We start from the raw sequence: 16282 nt of genomic DNA on the forward strand, positions 1-16282 counted from the left end.
GGCCTGTCCTGCCTCCTTGCTGGCCTGGCCGGGCTGGGTCTAATCCTGTTGTGAATCTCCTTGCAGATTAGGTGCGACACGCCCCTCCACAGACCTTGCTGCTTCCAGAAGCTGGGCCTTCCCTCAGGGGCTGGGCGGCCTCCTGGGGTCTGGACAGTGACCTCACAGCCGATGTGGACGAGGGCGTGGTGAACTCTCTTGTTCTGCTGGTGGTACTGACCAGGTGGGCGCCTCCTCCTGAAGAGACCCCTGCAAAGACAGTAGGCCGGGCACTGCTCAGAGGTGGTCACGCTGCCGCAGGAGAGGAGCTGGCCTCCTCCGAGCCCATCCAGAAGGAGTCTGCAGTGCCTGGGAGTTCCCTTCCTCCCTCCCGCTCCACGTTCCACCATTTTTTAAAAAGCAAAACCTCGTACTGTTTGCTCTGTGCGTACCGAGGCCCGCTTGGGCCTTTACTGGGTCCCATTTCACAGGTGAGAAAACTGAGACTCAGAGCTGTGACTTGTCCCAAGATGCAGCCTTCCAGGAAGGACTGGCCCACGCTCTAGGGCAGAGGGGAGGGTCAGAGCCTCAGGGTGCTTGCCTGGGCCTGGTGGGCAGGACCTCCCGTGAACATGTTCGACGCTGGCCCCTCCCTGTCACCTGGACTGGCTGCCTCACAGGAGAGCTGACGCCTGTCCAGGGGCCTTCCCCGCTGGCCCGGAGTCCAGCCTCGCCAGGAGCCAGGCTGAACGCAGAGGAAATCCACTTGGAGTAGCTGGGGCGGGGGGGAGGGAGGGAGCCTGTGCTAATTCCTCTTCAGACACCACTGAAGGATCAGAGCGGGAGTGGCAGGCCAGCAGGGAAATCCTGTTAGCTCTTTGCTCAGCTCTCAGCAAGGGCATGTGTCAGGGGCTCCAGACACAGCTGCTCGAGGGCTTCCTGGGGACAGCAGGCGTGAGGATGAGCAGGGGGCACTCTTGGAGGGCAGGCGGCAGACCCATGGGCATGTGCTGCCTGCACCCTACCGGGCAGTCCAAGGGAGGGGCTGCCAGGCCTGGGAGGCCCTGTGTGCCGGGAGGCGCGTGGGCAAGCACCTTCCTTCTGGGCGTGGGTCCCTGTGTGCAAAATTGGAGGGGCCAGGGGCTGAGGCAGGGGCATCCCGGCCTGCCTGGGACCCTCCTTTGTTTTGGAAAGTCCTCTGGGAAGGGAGGACCCAGCTGCTGAGCTAGCCTGGAGTTAAGTTGAGGGGGGTGCCTGCAGCAGCCCCCCAGCCAAGCCCTCCCCAGCCAAGCAGCCTGGGGGCTTTCCAGGAGGACTCCAGTGCAGCGGGCGGTGAAGAGAGCCGATGCCCCCCTCGGAGCCTGGTTTTCCTCTTGGTAAAATGGAGCCAATATCACATAGATCCCTGGCATGAGGAATAAGGGACCAGCGCTCAGAGGACAGGGGTACCAAGCGTGGGCCCCTTGGGGTCAGAACTTCCTGCAGCTCCTGTTCCACTTCCCTAACAATTGGGCTCTTCCAGAGGGGGGCCGCCCAGCCTTTGGAGGCTCCTCGCCAGACACCCAGATGGCCCTGCACGGTGTCCTCCTGGGCCCACTTGGACAGCCTCTCTGTGGCCCCGGCAGGAGGCCGGCCCTTCCATCTCCTGCAGACCTGACCCGACCTCCAGGCTCTAATGGAGCTCGGGAGCGCTGGGGGCATCTCTGCACCACTGGCTCCTTTTCCTCCCTGGTCTCGTGGTTGGGTCCCTGGTCTGCCCTGGGCAGGACCTGGTCCTCAGGGCACCTGGGTGCCAGTATATGAGGCCTGGGGCGGGGCCGTGCCGTGGCCTACCCCATGCTGTCTGCTCCCCGTCTGTGGCCATCCCTGGTGTTCGTGGGGTCCTAGGGTCTGGGGCACCATCCCGGGCGACCTCGCCATTCAGCCGTGTTGGCACGCGATCACTGTGAACACAAGCCAAGCGGCGTCTGTGTCAGCTTTTAAAACCACCGGAATGAGCTCACTTGTCGTGCTGTGGTCCAAATATTTTGGCCATTTAGATGCAACCTTCTGTGCTTGTGAAATTAAGTGTGTTATTAATCTCTCCTGGCCCCGTGACAGGGTGGGCAGAGAGGGTACATCTCCTCTCAGCAAGGGGAGGGTGCACACGGTCCTGTCGGAGGAAGTGGATGCGGGTGTTTGAGGACATCACTGACGGAGTTGAGCTGGCCTGGGGGGAGGGACAGCTGGCCATTGGGGGCTGGAGCCCATCACACCCAGGAGGGCAGGAGGAGCGGGTTCCAGAGGCATGGCCTTGGCTTCCGGATGCCTCAGGGGGTGACGTGGGGTGGGGGCTTCTGCAGGGAGCCTTGAGGCAGAGTTACATGGTGACAGGGCCATCGGGCTGAGCTGGGGTCAGGCTCCCGAGGGATTCCAGACTGGACTTTGTGGTCAGCCCTATTTTTAAAATAAAGAGTCTTTGTAGAAAATGGGGAAAAGCAGGAAGTGGGGTGTGAAAGTGCCTGTTTCCAGAACTCTCTGAGGCAGCCCTCGGGGCAGGCAGGCATTTCTTCCCGATTCTCGTGTGTGTATCTGGGATTGGGATCCCGCTGTAGGAACTGTTAGCTGCCTTCATCTCCCTGCTGGTGTATCATTTTGCGCGCACACGTGCAAGGGCACCTGAGCCTGGGGAGAGGACACACTGCCCTGTGGTCAGCCTTCAGGCAGGACGGCCGGATCCAGGCTCCTGAGTGGCTCTACGGCCCGGGAAGGCACTGGGCTGGGGTGGCCAGGAGACAGCATGCCCTTTGCCCAGGCTCTTCTGGACCTGGGGAACGGGAGCCTGGTGGCTGGCTGCCAAGTTCCAGGGCTCATGGCCGGCCAGCTCCTCCACACCACTGACCCCAGGAGCAGGCCGCATGGAGCAGGGGCAGCAGCTGTCCTAGGGGCTCTCGGCTCCTCCTCTCTGCTCTGTGGTGACCCCAAGTGTGGTTGGCAGGCACTCTGTGCTGATGGCCCTGCAGCACCCCAGCAGCAGGAGCCTCTGTCCACCCCAGTGGGCTCCCAATGGCTCCCCAAGCCCACTAAGTACAGACTTCTTAAAAGCTGAGACCAGAGGCCAGGAGTTGTGAGGAGCTCCTGAGGACCGTTCAGATCCCAAGGGCATCCTGCAGGACCTGCCCCTGCCCAGAAGCCCTGGTGCCCTGGGGTGGGGTTGAGCCTGTGATCACCAGGATGATCTAGATGTGCCTGGCCATGTGGCTTCGACTGGGCAGTGCTGGGCCTGGGCTGGGAAAGTCTCCCTTTCACTAACTTCCAGACCCTCCCTGGAGCATCTCCGTGGGCGTTGGGGCTGAGAAGTCACCCTGGGGAATTTCCACCAGCCGGGCCTGAGACGCTGTGAACTGCTGTGCTCTGTGCTGTCCTTGGCACTCCTTGGGCAGGCTCCAGAGGTTCTACCTCACCTGTCCACAGGAGAGAGCCAGCCCAGCCCCACCTCAGGTGGAAACTGAGGCCTGAGGGGCACAGGCTGGCAGAGGGGGCACAGGCTGTGATCTGGCCCCTGAGCCCCAGGTCCCCCTCCCCTCACTGGCCTGGATTTATTGATGGGTGGTGAAGCTGGACAAGACCAAGTAGGGAGTGACCACGCTTTTAAACACCCCCGACAGGAGACCTCGAGCCTCAGCCACGCTGCCAGAGCCAGGGAGCAGCCGCTCCAGGGACTCACCGCTGGGCAGGATCTGGGGCTGCCCTTTGCCGCGGCCATGGCAGGGGTGACCTGGGCCTTTGGCTCCCTCTCCCAAACACCCAGAGCCCTCAAGCTGTTTTTAAAGCCACGAGGCAGGAGACACAGGTCTGGTACACTGGGATGCCTTCCAGGTTTGGTGGACCTGAGGTCCAGCAATGCCATGGGGGCAGGGCTTACTGGCCAGGTGTTGGGGCCCCCAAGCAGCTTCAACCAGGGTGTCGCCCCTCCTCATCTTCCTCCCACCCTTTCGCTCCAGGGGAAAGGGCTGGTCACGAAGCCCCTGTGAAGTCCACTGGCCCTGGACAGTTGTGTAGGCTTGGACCTGAGCCCCCTTGGGCCTGTCTCCTTCTCGCCTCTCAGTGTCCATCACCCTGAGGAAGGGCTGCTGCAGGCTTTGTGGGAGAGGCAGAGGGTGCCTGAGGCCCAGGGGTGCTCTGGCCAACAAAGGCCCAGCAGGGCTCACAGACCCCTCAAGTTGTGGAAATTTGCTGGGGGGGGCCTGACTGGAGCCTCAAATCTGGGCACTTTGAAGCAGGTGGGCAGGCTGCTGGAGGAGGGGGTGCCCCCAAGGCTGGGCTCAAGGGCTCAGGACTGTGCTAGGGCCTCCTTATCTATCCAATCAGCAGCAGGTCTGCCCAAGGTAGAGAGCCAAGGCCAGGCCCCAAACCCCAGGCGTCTGTGCTCCTGCTGGAGGACCTTGCGTCCAGGGTTGCCCCTCCCTTCCCTGTGCCTTAGCTTAGAAGAGGCTTTACTTGGGGGGGGACTCTCATGGTGGGAGAAACAAAGGCCAGCTGTCCCCACCATCGGCCTGTGGACTGGGTTATCGGCAGGGGGGGTGTTGTCTGTCTTATCTTCTGGGGGTTGGTGGGAAAGGGCCTGGGTGCCAGGTAGGGGATTGCTGAAGATTTTCTCTGTGCCCCTTTCCTTGTGGGCTCTTTCCAGAGCAAATCCCCAAAGTCTTCCGCATGGGTCTTGCACCTGGTTGCAAGGGCTTTGATCCCTGGGGCCACAGACTCTTTGGCCGACAGGTAAACGGAGGCCCTTGGAGGAAACCACCTTTTGTGTTGGGTATAGAAGGTCTGAGCATGTGACCTGGGGTGTGGAAGAGAGCCAGACCCTTCACAGCCATGTCCCCCTGGCTCAGCGAGCACTCCGAGTCCCCGAGTCCCATAACCTGCCCAGTGGGGAGTGGACAGCTGGGGATCCCAGCCCTTGCCCACAGCCACCACTTGCTGCATGTCTGTGTGTTGGTGGTGGGTAGGGGCGTGGCACAGGAGAGGAGCAACCCTGGGGACCAGGTGCTAGCCTGGGGAGGGGCGGCTGTGGGCAGGGCTGGGTGAGCAGGAGGAAGATGACTCAGGGGAAGGAGGGCCGGGCGAGCACTGGACTTCATCCTTAGGGCCATGGCAGCAGGGGTGGGCTTGGAAGCTGGGAGTGTCGGGGGCGGGGATGGAGGCTGCCTCCCTGGGCCGGGCAGAGGCAGGGACAGGAGGCCAGTGGCAGGGTGGGGCCTGGACCTTTAGGGCCCTATTACACTCGGCCTCCCAGGGCTTGGACCTGGCCCCAGGCCTGCACTGTGAGGCTGGCAACCTTGCCAGGCTGAGCCTCGACCTGGAGCCCAGCCAGGCCCTCCTGGGACCCAGGATAATGTGTGCTGGCCTGTCTTCACCCCACTCACGGGCTCTGTGGGAGCAGAGCTGCAGTTTTCAGCACAGCGTTTTCTGATGCCGGCACCAAGGAGCATCCGGCAAACTCCGGGGGCCTCTCCCCATTCTTCACTGCGGAACGACGCCTCTTTATGGCCACTATCAATAACCGCTCCCCACCCCTGGCCGCCGCAGTGGCCACATATATAATATTTAAACCACGTTGGGGATGACGGAGATGGACGGATATTTTTAATCCCAACAGACTATTACGGTTCATATCATGTCTGTCAAATAAATATTATGAATCATTTCCCATTATCTTTATGGGGGCCAGCTGACGACATGGGGGGTTGGCGCAGAAGTCTTCCCTGCGTACTTCTCCACCTCTTATACATATGCGTGTGAACAGAGGGAGAATTATGAAGCAATTGTCGATAATAAATGCCCCCGATAAAGCACACTATCTTGTCCCTTGATGGGTGGCGTGTGGAGAGGGGCACGGTGCAGAGAGCCAGGGAGAAGATGCCAGCCTCAAAGTCAAGCGCGGCTGGAACTGGTGCCCCCAGTTGGCGGTCTCAGCCTGGGCTCTTCCCAACGCCTGGGATACCTTGGCTTCTGGTTTCCTGTTGTCATAGTCTCATTTCATGTCCAAAAGCCTCTGTGGTTAACTGGTTCTTTTCTCCTGTTTTACGAAGAAGCCACTGAAATTCAGAGAGGACGCTTGCCCAAGGGCCGTGACACAGTTGGTGGTAGAGCCTGACTCTGGCCTCCTCCCCAGGTATCTCTCCCAGCACCCTGTTTTCCAGTTCTGTCGCCTGTCCCTTCTGCCTGAACTCCAGTCTTACCTGGCACGGGCTGCCCTGGCTTACCTACTCATATATGAGGAGAAGCAGGTGGTGCAGGAGATTTTAGAGGTTGGAGTGCAAGGTTGGTGGTTGTGTGGAGTCCTCCCAAGGGCTCTGACCATTGGCTTGCGACCACAGCACGGGGGCCACTGTGTGACCTGAAGTCAGTTCTTGTTCCTCTCAGCCTCTGTGTCTCCTTCTGTAAAGTGGGGGAAAGGAGCCTGTTGGGGGCGTTTGGGGATGGCGCCCAGCAGCTGCTGCAGGCCAGCCCAGGAGGCCCCCAGGAAGCACCCGGTGTCCTCCCCCACTCTCTGAACCGCCCGCCCCTCCCAGGCCTCCTGTGAGTCTGCTGGTGAGCTGGGTTTCGGCAGGAGTGTCTCCTCAGTTCTTTGGAGATCCTTGCTGGCCTCTCCTGGCTCTTTCCCAGAGCTGCCCAGAGTCCCCATCCTTCACACACCAGCCCTGTTCCCTACACTTGCTGCACCTGGAAACAGGGCCCACCCGTGAGGGAGGTAGCTGCTGGGCCTCTGGGGCCCCTCCTACTTCGCCCTCTCCTCCTCTGCACTGGTTTTCCCACCGCCTGCCGACGGGTATGGCATCGTCCTGCAGGGCTGCAAAGGTCTCACTTAGGCCCTGACCTGGGGCAGAAAGGGTCTTCGCCCCTCCTCTCCTTCTCTCCCTCCCCCAAGCAGAACAGGCAGGAATCTGAGTGTGGACGGCAGCCTTCCCATCTCCCCCATCTGTGGAGAAATGCAACATGATTTACCAAAGGGGTGGGGGCTGGAGCCCTGGGTCCTAGCCCCCAGCTCCATCCGGCCTTGCTGGGTAACCTCAGGCAAGGCCCTCGCTGCTCTGAACTTTACCTGCCATTTCCTAGCTTGGGTCCTCTGTCACCACAGACAGAAAGCATTACGCCCAACACAGCCACAGGGGAGTGGGGAAGGGCCCCTCAGGGAAGCTTGTTTGGAGACAGAGACAGACCATCTGGCCAGGAGCCCCTGGCCTGCCTTGTTTGGGGACCCAGCACCCCGACCCCATGAGGCTCCGCCAGTTACCAGCTCAGGATCACATGGACCCTCCCTTGGGGAAGGAACTGGAGGTGACCCAGCACCCTGTGGGGTCCTTGGGACTTCTGGAACACCAGCCCTCCACCCCGATGCCAGCTCCAGGGTGCCCAGCGGACAGACTTTAAAGACATTATTCACCAGGTGATTCCTGAGACTGTTTACAAGGCTGAGCTGAGGCGGGCACATGGAACAGGCCAAGGTGCCTTAAAAAGCCCCAAATAAAAACAAAAAACAAAACTCTCTTAGACGGCAGGTTGTAAATAGGTGGATACAACTATAAAAGTATTTTTGGCTTCGGAGGCACATGGTAGGTTTTTCCATGGTTAGTTTGGACCTGGCTACTCCCAAAGGGCAGCCACTGTTCCCGGAGGGTTTGTGTGGGATCATTAGCACCCAAGAGTGCAAACTGGGAGGAGAGTGGGAAATAGTGGCTGCAGAAACAACCAGCAGCCCTGTCATGCCCACACCGTGGACCTGTGTCTGGTGGGGCCCCCTCCGGCAGCCAGCTCGGGCTCCCTGGGCACCACGATCCCTGTGCTCTGGACAGGGAAGGCGAGGCTGTGGACACCCGGGTTGGCTTTGAACTCAGCCTGCAGGGTGCTGGGCCTCGCGGACTCCCCACTCTTCATGGGCTCCTGGGAGCAACAGGCCCCTCTGGACCTCAGCCTTCCCTGGGCCGTGCGCAGCCTGCTGGTTTCTAGCTGAGTTTTCCAGCAGCAAGGGGTGAGGCTGGGGGAGGGGTGCAGTGGGAGCAGGAGCACTGTCAGAAGGTGGCTTCAGATGCTGTAGCCCAGCCTTGGAGGCCTCTGGGACCAGCTTTCCCACAACTCTCTGGCATGTTCCAACCTGCGGCTGGCCAGGCTTGCTGTTCACGGCTCTGATCCTCCTCCAGGCCACTGCCCCGCCACCCTGGGGTGCCTCGACCGACAAACACACCCCTCCTTCAAAACCCAACTCAAGGACCAACCATCAGAAAGCCACGGGACTCCTGGCTTATGGACCTTGCCCTCCTGCCACTGTCCCTAGTGCTTCCTATCTGCTCCAACCACGGCTTCTGTGGGTGTCCCTGGCCCTTCCAGGCCATGGCTATGGCTCCCAGGAGAGTGAGTTGCCCATCCCATCCCATAACAGTAATAAAACAGCTGCCGTCTGTGGAGCTCCTCCTCTGTGCCAGTGTCCCTGCACGGCCTGTTTAGCCAACCCAGTGACTCAGGGAGAGGGCGGGGCAGTCCCCACTTACAGATGAGGAAACTGAGGTGCAGAGGTCACGTGGCTGGTGAGAGCCAGACCTAGGGTCTGACCCTGCCTCACCCATCGTGGCTACACCTCCTCTGAGTGCCCGATGTCAGGCCTCTGTGTGGGTTCTGCAGATATTTGGAAAACAGGATCATTCACATTCTTCCTCTCCCCACCCCAGACCCATCCTCGTCCCTTCCGTGGGGGTGAGCTGTGCACAGTCCAGAGCCCACAGGCCGTGGCAGGAAGGCAGTGCTGTATTGCTGGTCACCCTGTGAGAACAGTGTGAGGCCTGTACACAGCACCACTGTGTACCCAGTTGGTACCCTGGGTGGCCAGTGGTTCTAAGCACAGGCCATGGGTTCAAATGCGGACGTGCCCACTGTCCACGGGCTGCCAGAGGATTTATGAGTCACTCCTGTCCAGGAAGAAGCTGGCGTCAGGGACTGGGGGCTTATCTCCCCCACCATGTGTGCCCAACGAGCAGGCAGGGAGGCTGGGTTCGGGCCACACCAGGGGCTGGTCTAGGGACGACGGGGACAGGCCTCACCTGGTGTGCAGCACACACCCAGAGCCCATCAGGTGCAGGCCAGATCTTCTTCACTCTTGGTCAAGTGTGGGCCCATTCCCAGGCCCACAGGAGGTCAGCAGGCTATGGGCTGTGCCACCGGAGATGATGACGGCTGGTGAGGGCCACGGGTAAAGTCCACTGCTAGAGGGAGGGTCCTGGGGGGCAGGCTCTCTGGCTAGATGGTGTGTGTGTGTGTGTGTGTGTGTGTGTGTGTGTGGCCAAGGGGACAGGGGTAGAGAGAAGCCAGCAGAGAGACTGGGAACAGTCTGCCGGAGAGACTGGGAGCGATGCCTACCTGGCCTGGGCTCCCCAACAAGGCTTACCCTCCCAGCCGCACCCCACGGTGCTCCTGCCCCCAGTGGAACAAGGGGCTCCTTCCAGAAAAGGACACAGGGGTCCTCCTGTTACTGTCCCATGACCCAGAGGAGGACAGTAAAGCTTAGAAGGGAGGTGGCACACGTGGCAGTAGCGCCCCTGGGACCCTCTCCCTTGTCAGACTGTGGCTATCTCCGGGCCATCCACATGTGTTCATAGCCCTCTTCTGCACCAGAACCCCCTGATCCAGCTGCCATGTGCAGCTGGCTGACTTTGGTAAGCCGCTGTGCCCTCTCTGAGCTGGGTGTAGGACTGGCAGCAGTGAGCTGGGGTTCGGGGCCAGGGAGGCGGGGTGCCTTGGCCAGCCTGGCGCAGCAGGCCAGAGGCGGTGCGCGTGCTCAGGAAGGCTGGCTTGGCTCTGCGCAGGTAGCTCACACCCAAACCCGAATTCCAGCAGCCCAAGACGGCGGGTGGGAGGAGGCCCAAGCTGTCCCAGGGCAGGAGTGCTTCCTTTCGTTTTTTTAAACAAACAAATCATGAATTTAAAAGTCAGGGCAGAGTACTACCCATGGTGTAAAAATAGCCATGGGCCACAAAGTCAATGTCCAAGTCGTCAGCAGCGCCTTTGAGGAGGGTTCTGGAGGTGTCAGGGCCAATATGGAGGTGCAGTGTGAGCCCCACTCCGGCTGCCCAGCCGGCCTGCGGGTCCCTCAGTGGTGAGGGACTGGGTGCCCTTCAGCGTGCAAGTGTGTGTGTGTGGGGTGGGCTGGGGCGTCCAAAGCTGACCAGCTTCCCCGGAGTCGCCAGGTCACTGACGTCGGGGCTCATCACCCCTCTGGGCCTCAGTTTCCCCACGCGTCCGCCGGTTGCGCTGCCAGCGCTGGTCCAGCGCTCTCCGCAGGGCGTCTGCTGGGCCAGCCGGGATCCCCGCGCGGCCACGGCCGGCCTCTTTGTGTGGCCGCTGCAGACAATGGTCGTTGGGCTCCCGGCCCCGCTCTCCTCCTCCTCCTCCGCCTCCTCCGCCTCCTCCGCCGCCGCCGGGCCGCGGGTTTTTTTTGGCAGGGCAGGGAGGGAATTCTGCTCCCGCCCCACCGCGCAGCCCGCCCCGCCCTCCTCCCGCGCCGCCTGCCCGCGGCTCCCGGGAACCCCTGGCGGAGGCAAACTTGCAAGTTTGCAGGGCGCTCGCAACTCGGCGCCGGGCGGCGATCTCGGGGCGGCGCGGGCGGCGGAGCGGGGGCGCGCGTCGGCTGCGGGCAGGCGGGGGCGAGCGGCGGCGGCGGCGGCGTTGCGCCGGGTCCGCGCCCGTCGCGGGCCCCCCGCCGCCCCCCCGCTGCAGGCCGGGCCGGAGCGGGGCGCGGGCGCGCGGCGGCGGGGGCGCGGGCGGGCGGGCGCGCGCGCGGCGGCGCGCAGGCACAAGTAGTTTACATTGTTGGGCGACTTTTGCAACAACTCGCCGCGCCGCGGCCTCCGCGCGCCGCCGCCGCCGCCGCCGCCGCCGCCGGCTCCCCGCCGCCCGGGCCCGGGCCGGCTGCGCCGGGGGCCGCCGCGCTGCCTCTCGCAGCTCCGCGCCGGCAGGGCATGAGTTAGTCGGCAGACATGGACACCAAACATTTCCTGCCGCTCGGTGAGTGCTGGCCGCCGCGGGGCCGGGCGGGGGCTGGGGCCGGGGCCCGAGCGGCCGGCGGGCGGGGGCGCGTGCGCGGTGCGGCGGGGGCGTCCGGCTCGGCCCTGCGCCCCCGGCCTTCCCGCGAGTTCGGGCGCCGGGCCCGGAGGGGTGGGCGCAGGGCAACTTTTCCCGGGCCCGGGCGGGCGGGTTGGGAGGGGGCGAGGGCGCCGGGCCCCACTTGCCGGGAGCGGGAGTGGGCAGAGGGCGCGCGGGGCGGCAGGTTCGCTCGGGACGAGGGGGGACCCCCAGAGCCGGCGCGGGCTCTGCGCCCCGCGCGCCCCTGCCCCCGCGTCCCCCGGCGCCCAGCGCCCAGCTCCAACCGGGCCGCGCAAGAACCGGGCCTCAGCCGGAGGACCAACTTCTGAGCTCGCTGGAGGGCTCTCGGCCTCCTTGGCACCCGGACGGGGTGGCGCGCTGGGCCCTGAGTGGCCTCTGCGCTGCTTGCCCCGTGGGACAGCCGCCCGTTCCAGCAGGCCGCTGGCCACTGGGTGTGTGTCCGTTGGAAAGCTAGCTGACACCCCTTTCTCCCCCATAGTTGTCCAGACCGGTGGGTACCGTCACTCAGGAGCCAGCAGCACAGGGACTTCAGATTCAGAACTGGGGCCCCTCACTCTGGCACCCCCAGCTGTTCTCCAGTACTGGCTAGCCCCACATCAGGGAGGACAGCCTAGAGGCAGGAGGGTCAGCTTTCCTGTCCTCTTGCTGCCATCCTGCCCAGCAGTTTCCAGCCCCAGGCTGCCTGCCTACTCCAGGCCCTGGTCCTAGCTTCGAGGAGTGGGCATGGTCAGAGGCCCCCACTCATTGCTTTCCCTAGGGTTTGGGAGCCAGTGAGAAGCAGGGGGCTTTATAAATGATCTCCGGGAAGGACATTAATTTGGTGGTGGGGACGGCAGCCAGGCTGTCAGGCTGGTGAAGGATTTGTGCCGAATGGAAATTAAGACAACTGATTATGAACCAAACCCCATGACCGTTGCCCCTTCTGCCTGCCCACCCCCTACATCGAGGGTGTGGGGGTGGGGTGCAGTTTGGCCACCCTGGGAGTTGCTTAGCACCCAGCATGGCTGCAGGGACATTTGGTGCTATTGAGAGGTCAGCCCCCTAGGGTTTTGAGGGAGCTGGTCTGAGCACCTGGCCTGTGGTTCAGGACAGGCCTGCTACAGGGTGACTGAGGCGGGAGGTTCCAAGTGTGTCCGATCTGAGAAGACTTGCTTCCCAACAGAAGTAGAACAGAGTGGGTGAGTGAGCACCAGGTCCAACCTGAGGGGCTAGGCATTCATGCCCATTTTGCAGATGAGAAAACTGGTTGGGAGAAGTCCAGCTAAGGTGCTGAGTGGTGGGTTTGTATTGGAGTCCCCAGCTGGGGATGTCTGTGCGTGGTGCTGAGGGAAAGCCACTGCAGGGCCTGTGGGAACTGGTCTGGGGACATCTCCTTTTACTCCACAAAAGCTCTTGTACACACATGTGCTCATAGAACTGGGCTCGCCGGAGGACCCTTCCAGAGCAGGAACGTGTGCTCAGCTCAGCTTCTGGCCCCTGGACATGGCCAGGGCCTGGCTGCACTTTGGCTAATTCTTAGGAAGAGAACAAGTCCCTCTCCCTAATGTCCCAGAAGGGCCACAGCTAGTCCTGTTAGTTGGCACGTGTGGGCCTGGCGCTGAGGGTGCCCAGGCTCCAGGGTGCCTGTGTTGGAGTCTATGAAGAGCAGAGGGTGTACCTCCAAGGTTCCCCACGGGCCTCGGTGAACTGTTCTATCCACGAGGTGCCTGGGAGTCTTGTGTTCGTGAAGTGGCAGCTCTGTGGGCCCAGCTGATCACCTCCCAGGCAGCCCGTACCCCCAGGCTGAGTGGAGAGTCCTGGGCTCTGATTACATTTTATTTTTTCCTAAGCTTGTGACCGGCTCTGAAGTCCAATGCAGTTGAAGGTCCATTTAAGCGGCTACTTGCCTAAGCCCTTTTGTCAACACAGCCTAATCCCTCATGGGGGGTGAGTGTCAGAGGGCCTGGCTTGTCCAGGACCCACTGGCTGCCCCATCAGACCTGGAGCTGCTGGAAAGTCTCCACTGTCCCGTTCAGCTGCCTGACTGACCCACTTTGGGGGTCTTGGGCCGAGAGGGCTTCTTCTCAGAATCACCAAGGGGCTTGGTGGGCCAGGGAGTATCCCAGCTGCTGCCACTGAGCCCATCAGTGTGGGATGAATTGGAAGGAAAGTGAGGCTGGGGAATTTGCCTGAGGCAGCCCTTGCTTCCTGGCCTTGCTGCCCAGGGCTGGCCTTGCTTCATGCCCGTGGGGGAGATGGCCCAGGCTGGCCTCAGCTTGGATGGTGGGACTTGAAGGCTGAGCTTGCAAAGTTTAGAGGGGTCAGCCCATACCAGGCCCTCACTGCTAGTGGTGCATTTGCTTGTGGGGGCACCAGGTGGCCAGAAGCAGAAGCAAAGCTACAGGCCTTCTCTGGGGGGACACTCAGGGACCTGGCTGGGTAAGGGGCTTCTGGTAACATAGAGCCCTTGGGACCCAAAATAGAGCACATTCCGGGGCCTCCCGAAATAACAGGGTCACGTGACTCTCTGAAGGCTGGGCTTGGCGTCCAGCTCGGGCCTGACGAGGCAGTTCGTGGCTGGGCCCTGGGCATGCCGATTGGGTGTTTGTTTTGGTAAACTTTGGAGGGGGCTCTGTTTGTTGACTTCGGAAGTGTTAGGGCGAGAAAAATGGCCCTCATATGCTGGCCTGATGGGAGCCATGGCCTTGCCAGCCTGGGGCTGACCACAGTGCCGGGGTCTGAGCATGTGGTCCAGTTGTGGGCCAGGCAAGCTGGGCCCACAGGGAGGGCTGGGGAGGGAGGGGAGCCCTGCACACAGCCTAGGGTGCATGTGGCCCCCAAGTCCTAGGGTGTGTGGGGTTCAGAGCTGGGCCGACAGCCTGATCACATGGGAGGCTGCAGTGGGCCGACTCCCAGCTCCCAGCTCCACCAGTGCCCAGACAGCTCTTCCAGCTGTGCCTGTCCTTCAGGGCCTGTGGCAAGGCCTGCTTCCTCCGGGAGGCCCCACGGACTGCCTGTGAGGGGCCCTGTCCCAGCCCCTCTGTGGCTGTGGGGTGGTTATAGTTGGTGATCTTTGTTTTCTTTTTTGGAAAAGGATGCCCAGAGGGTTTGTGGAATTTGTGTGGGTGCAGGGTGGGTGCTGTAGCTTGTGCACCCCCATTCTGAGAGCTGGCTGTGCATGCCCCAGGGCTCTGTGTCTGGAGGGATGGACAGAACTCACCTGTCCGGGGGATGCTGCTGGGGGTGGGGTGGAAGCCTAGCAGGTCCACCAGAGCCAGGGGGCTGCTGGGCACCACCTTCTTAGGTAGTGTGTGGTCTTACCATGGTTGAAGTATTTCAGGGATGGGGTCTTGAGGGCAAGCATGGCCTGGTTGAGAAGAGGGCTTCTGGGCCTGACCTGGCCCAGCTGTCTCGGCAGATGCAGGGCAGGGGCTCCCAACTGGCTCGGGGTCAGGACAAGTCAAGACCTGCCCTCTTCTTCTCTGCTAGGCTTGAAATTTGTGAGCCAGGGCCCTGAAGTGTCCCTGGCTAATTTCTGTGGGAACTGGCCATTGACCAGATCCAGGATAGGCAGGGGTGTCAGCTCTCGAGTCTGAGTATCTGGTCTATGGCCGGTGGGAGCCAATGTCCACTGGGACTCACCTTCCAGGCCTTTGTCCCCACGTGCAGTAGGCAGGTCAGTTTCACGGATGGCATGCCCGGTGGGGAAGGGGCCAGTCCCTCTCTCCCCTGCCTGCCTGCCCCAGCATGGCCGTTCTACAGGGTGCAGTCCTGGCATCCTTCTCCCTCCTCCTTTCTCATACACTCCTCAGCTCTGGAGTGAGTGACCACAACGCCCCCCACATCTCTGAGGGACAGGCAGCTCTGACAACGATCCTGGCTATCTGCATCTGTAAAATGGACGTACTCCTTGCTCCTGCAGGGTGCTGAGCAGACTGGCTGGGAGTTCAGGGAGCTCTGTGCATGGGGTGCCTCTCCCCCTTTCTGAAGGCAAGGCCTGCAGCTAGGTTCTCCCTGGGCCACAGGCTTGGGTCAGTATGGGGCCAGTCTGCAGTGTTGAACCCAAACTGACCTGAGGCCCTCTGGTGCTATTCAGGATGGGAACAGGTGGGAGAAGGAGAGGGTGTCTGCAAATAGCAGCCCCTTGGTGGGGGCCGTCAACCTGCCCCAGAAGCCCTGGTCCCTGCCAGGCTCCTGGGACCAGCCCCACCCCACTGCAGGGACTGTCCCCGGGGTCGAGGAGTTGGGGGGCGAGGGCCGGGCGCCTGCACACCCACCCGCGTCTGGTGCGAGATGTTCTGAGCAGTTGTGCCCCAGCGCCTCACAGACAGGGAAATTGCACCCTAGAGTTACAAAGCAATCGTCTAGCTCAGCAGCTGAACGAGCGTGAAACGGAGCGGAAAGCAGCTAGATAAAATTGGCCCAGGCCGCGTGGGGGAGCGAGGGGACACGCACACGCACGCAGGCCCAGCGTGCACAGGCGTGGATGCGTGCACACGCACGCGCCCTTGCTGAGTTCGAATCCTGCTTGTGGCCTGGCCAGGTGCTGGGCTGTGCCCCATGCCCCTGCAGGGGGGCAGCGGGGCGGGGGGAGGCCCTCTCACTCCTTCTGGACCTGGGGGCTCCTGCCGGTTCTGTCAGCCCTGTCCTCCTGCGTGTCTAGCAACTTGCTCAGGACCTGCCTGCCCCCATGAGGATCCCTGTGGCCCGTGGGCAGTGGCCACCTGCTGTGTCCTGGGACTTAGCTTTCAGAATGCTCCAGGAGCTTAACAGAGGCAGGCCACCTGGCAGAGGGAGACAGCCCTAGGTGGGGTGTGTCGGTCCTCGTGCCCTGGTGTCCTGCCTCTGCGCGGTTCTGCTTTTGCTCAGTAAGTTGATAACACAGGCCTGGGCCCAGCGCTGTGCTCGGCCAGACCTGGCTGGGGTGGGGTCTGTTCCCCAGCTCCTCCCGCCTCCGGGGCATCCTCAGAAGCCGCCCACCTGCCGGTGGGGCTGCGCCTGCCAGGTTCCCCGGGAACCCCCACGAACTCTGCCTGGTGTGTTGTGTCAAGAGTGGGGACACCTATGAAGGCTGACTCCTGGCCCTGGAAGTCTTGTCCCCTTCCCTCCAGGGAGTGGAGACCCTGATCTCACTCCAGGGTCATCCTGCCCTGCGGGGGCAGGTGGGCTAGAAGACCCCCGTCCCCTGCAT

At 62.2% G+C, this 16282-nt stretch overlaps 1 protein-coding gene across 2 annotated transcripts in view; it reads left to right on the forward strand.

Annotated features, from left to right (window-relative positions):
- The first annotated feature begins 10893 nt into the window (after positions 1 to 10893).
- Positions 10894 to 16282, forward strand: part of Rxra (retinoid X receptor alpha) — a 92995-nt gene continuing 87606 nt past the window's right edge. Inside the window, exon 1 of one of the 2 annotated variants that reach the window (XM_026395398.2) lies at positions 10894 to 11013. In XM_026395398.2, the coding sequence (XP_026251183.1) occupies positions 10986 to 11013 (28 nt within the window). In that variant the 5' untranslated portion in view covers positions 10894 to 10985. The remainder of the gene's footprint in view (positions 11014 to 16282) is intronic. The other variant, XM_077797171.1, reaches the window with a different exon arrangement.

Source organism: Urocitellus parryii, chromosome 4 (assembly GCF_045843805.1).
Source record: "Urocitellus parryii isolate mUroPar1 chromosome 4, mUroPar1.hap1, whole genome shotgun sequence".
NCBI classification, from domain to species: Eukaryota; Metazoa; Chordata; class Mammalia; order Rodentia; family Sciuridae; genus Urocitellus; species Urocitellus parryii.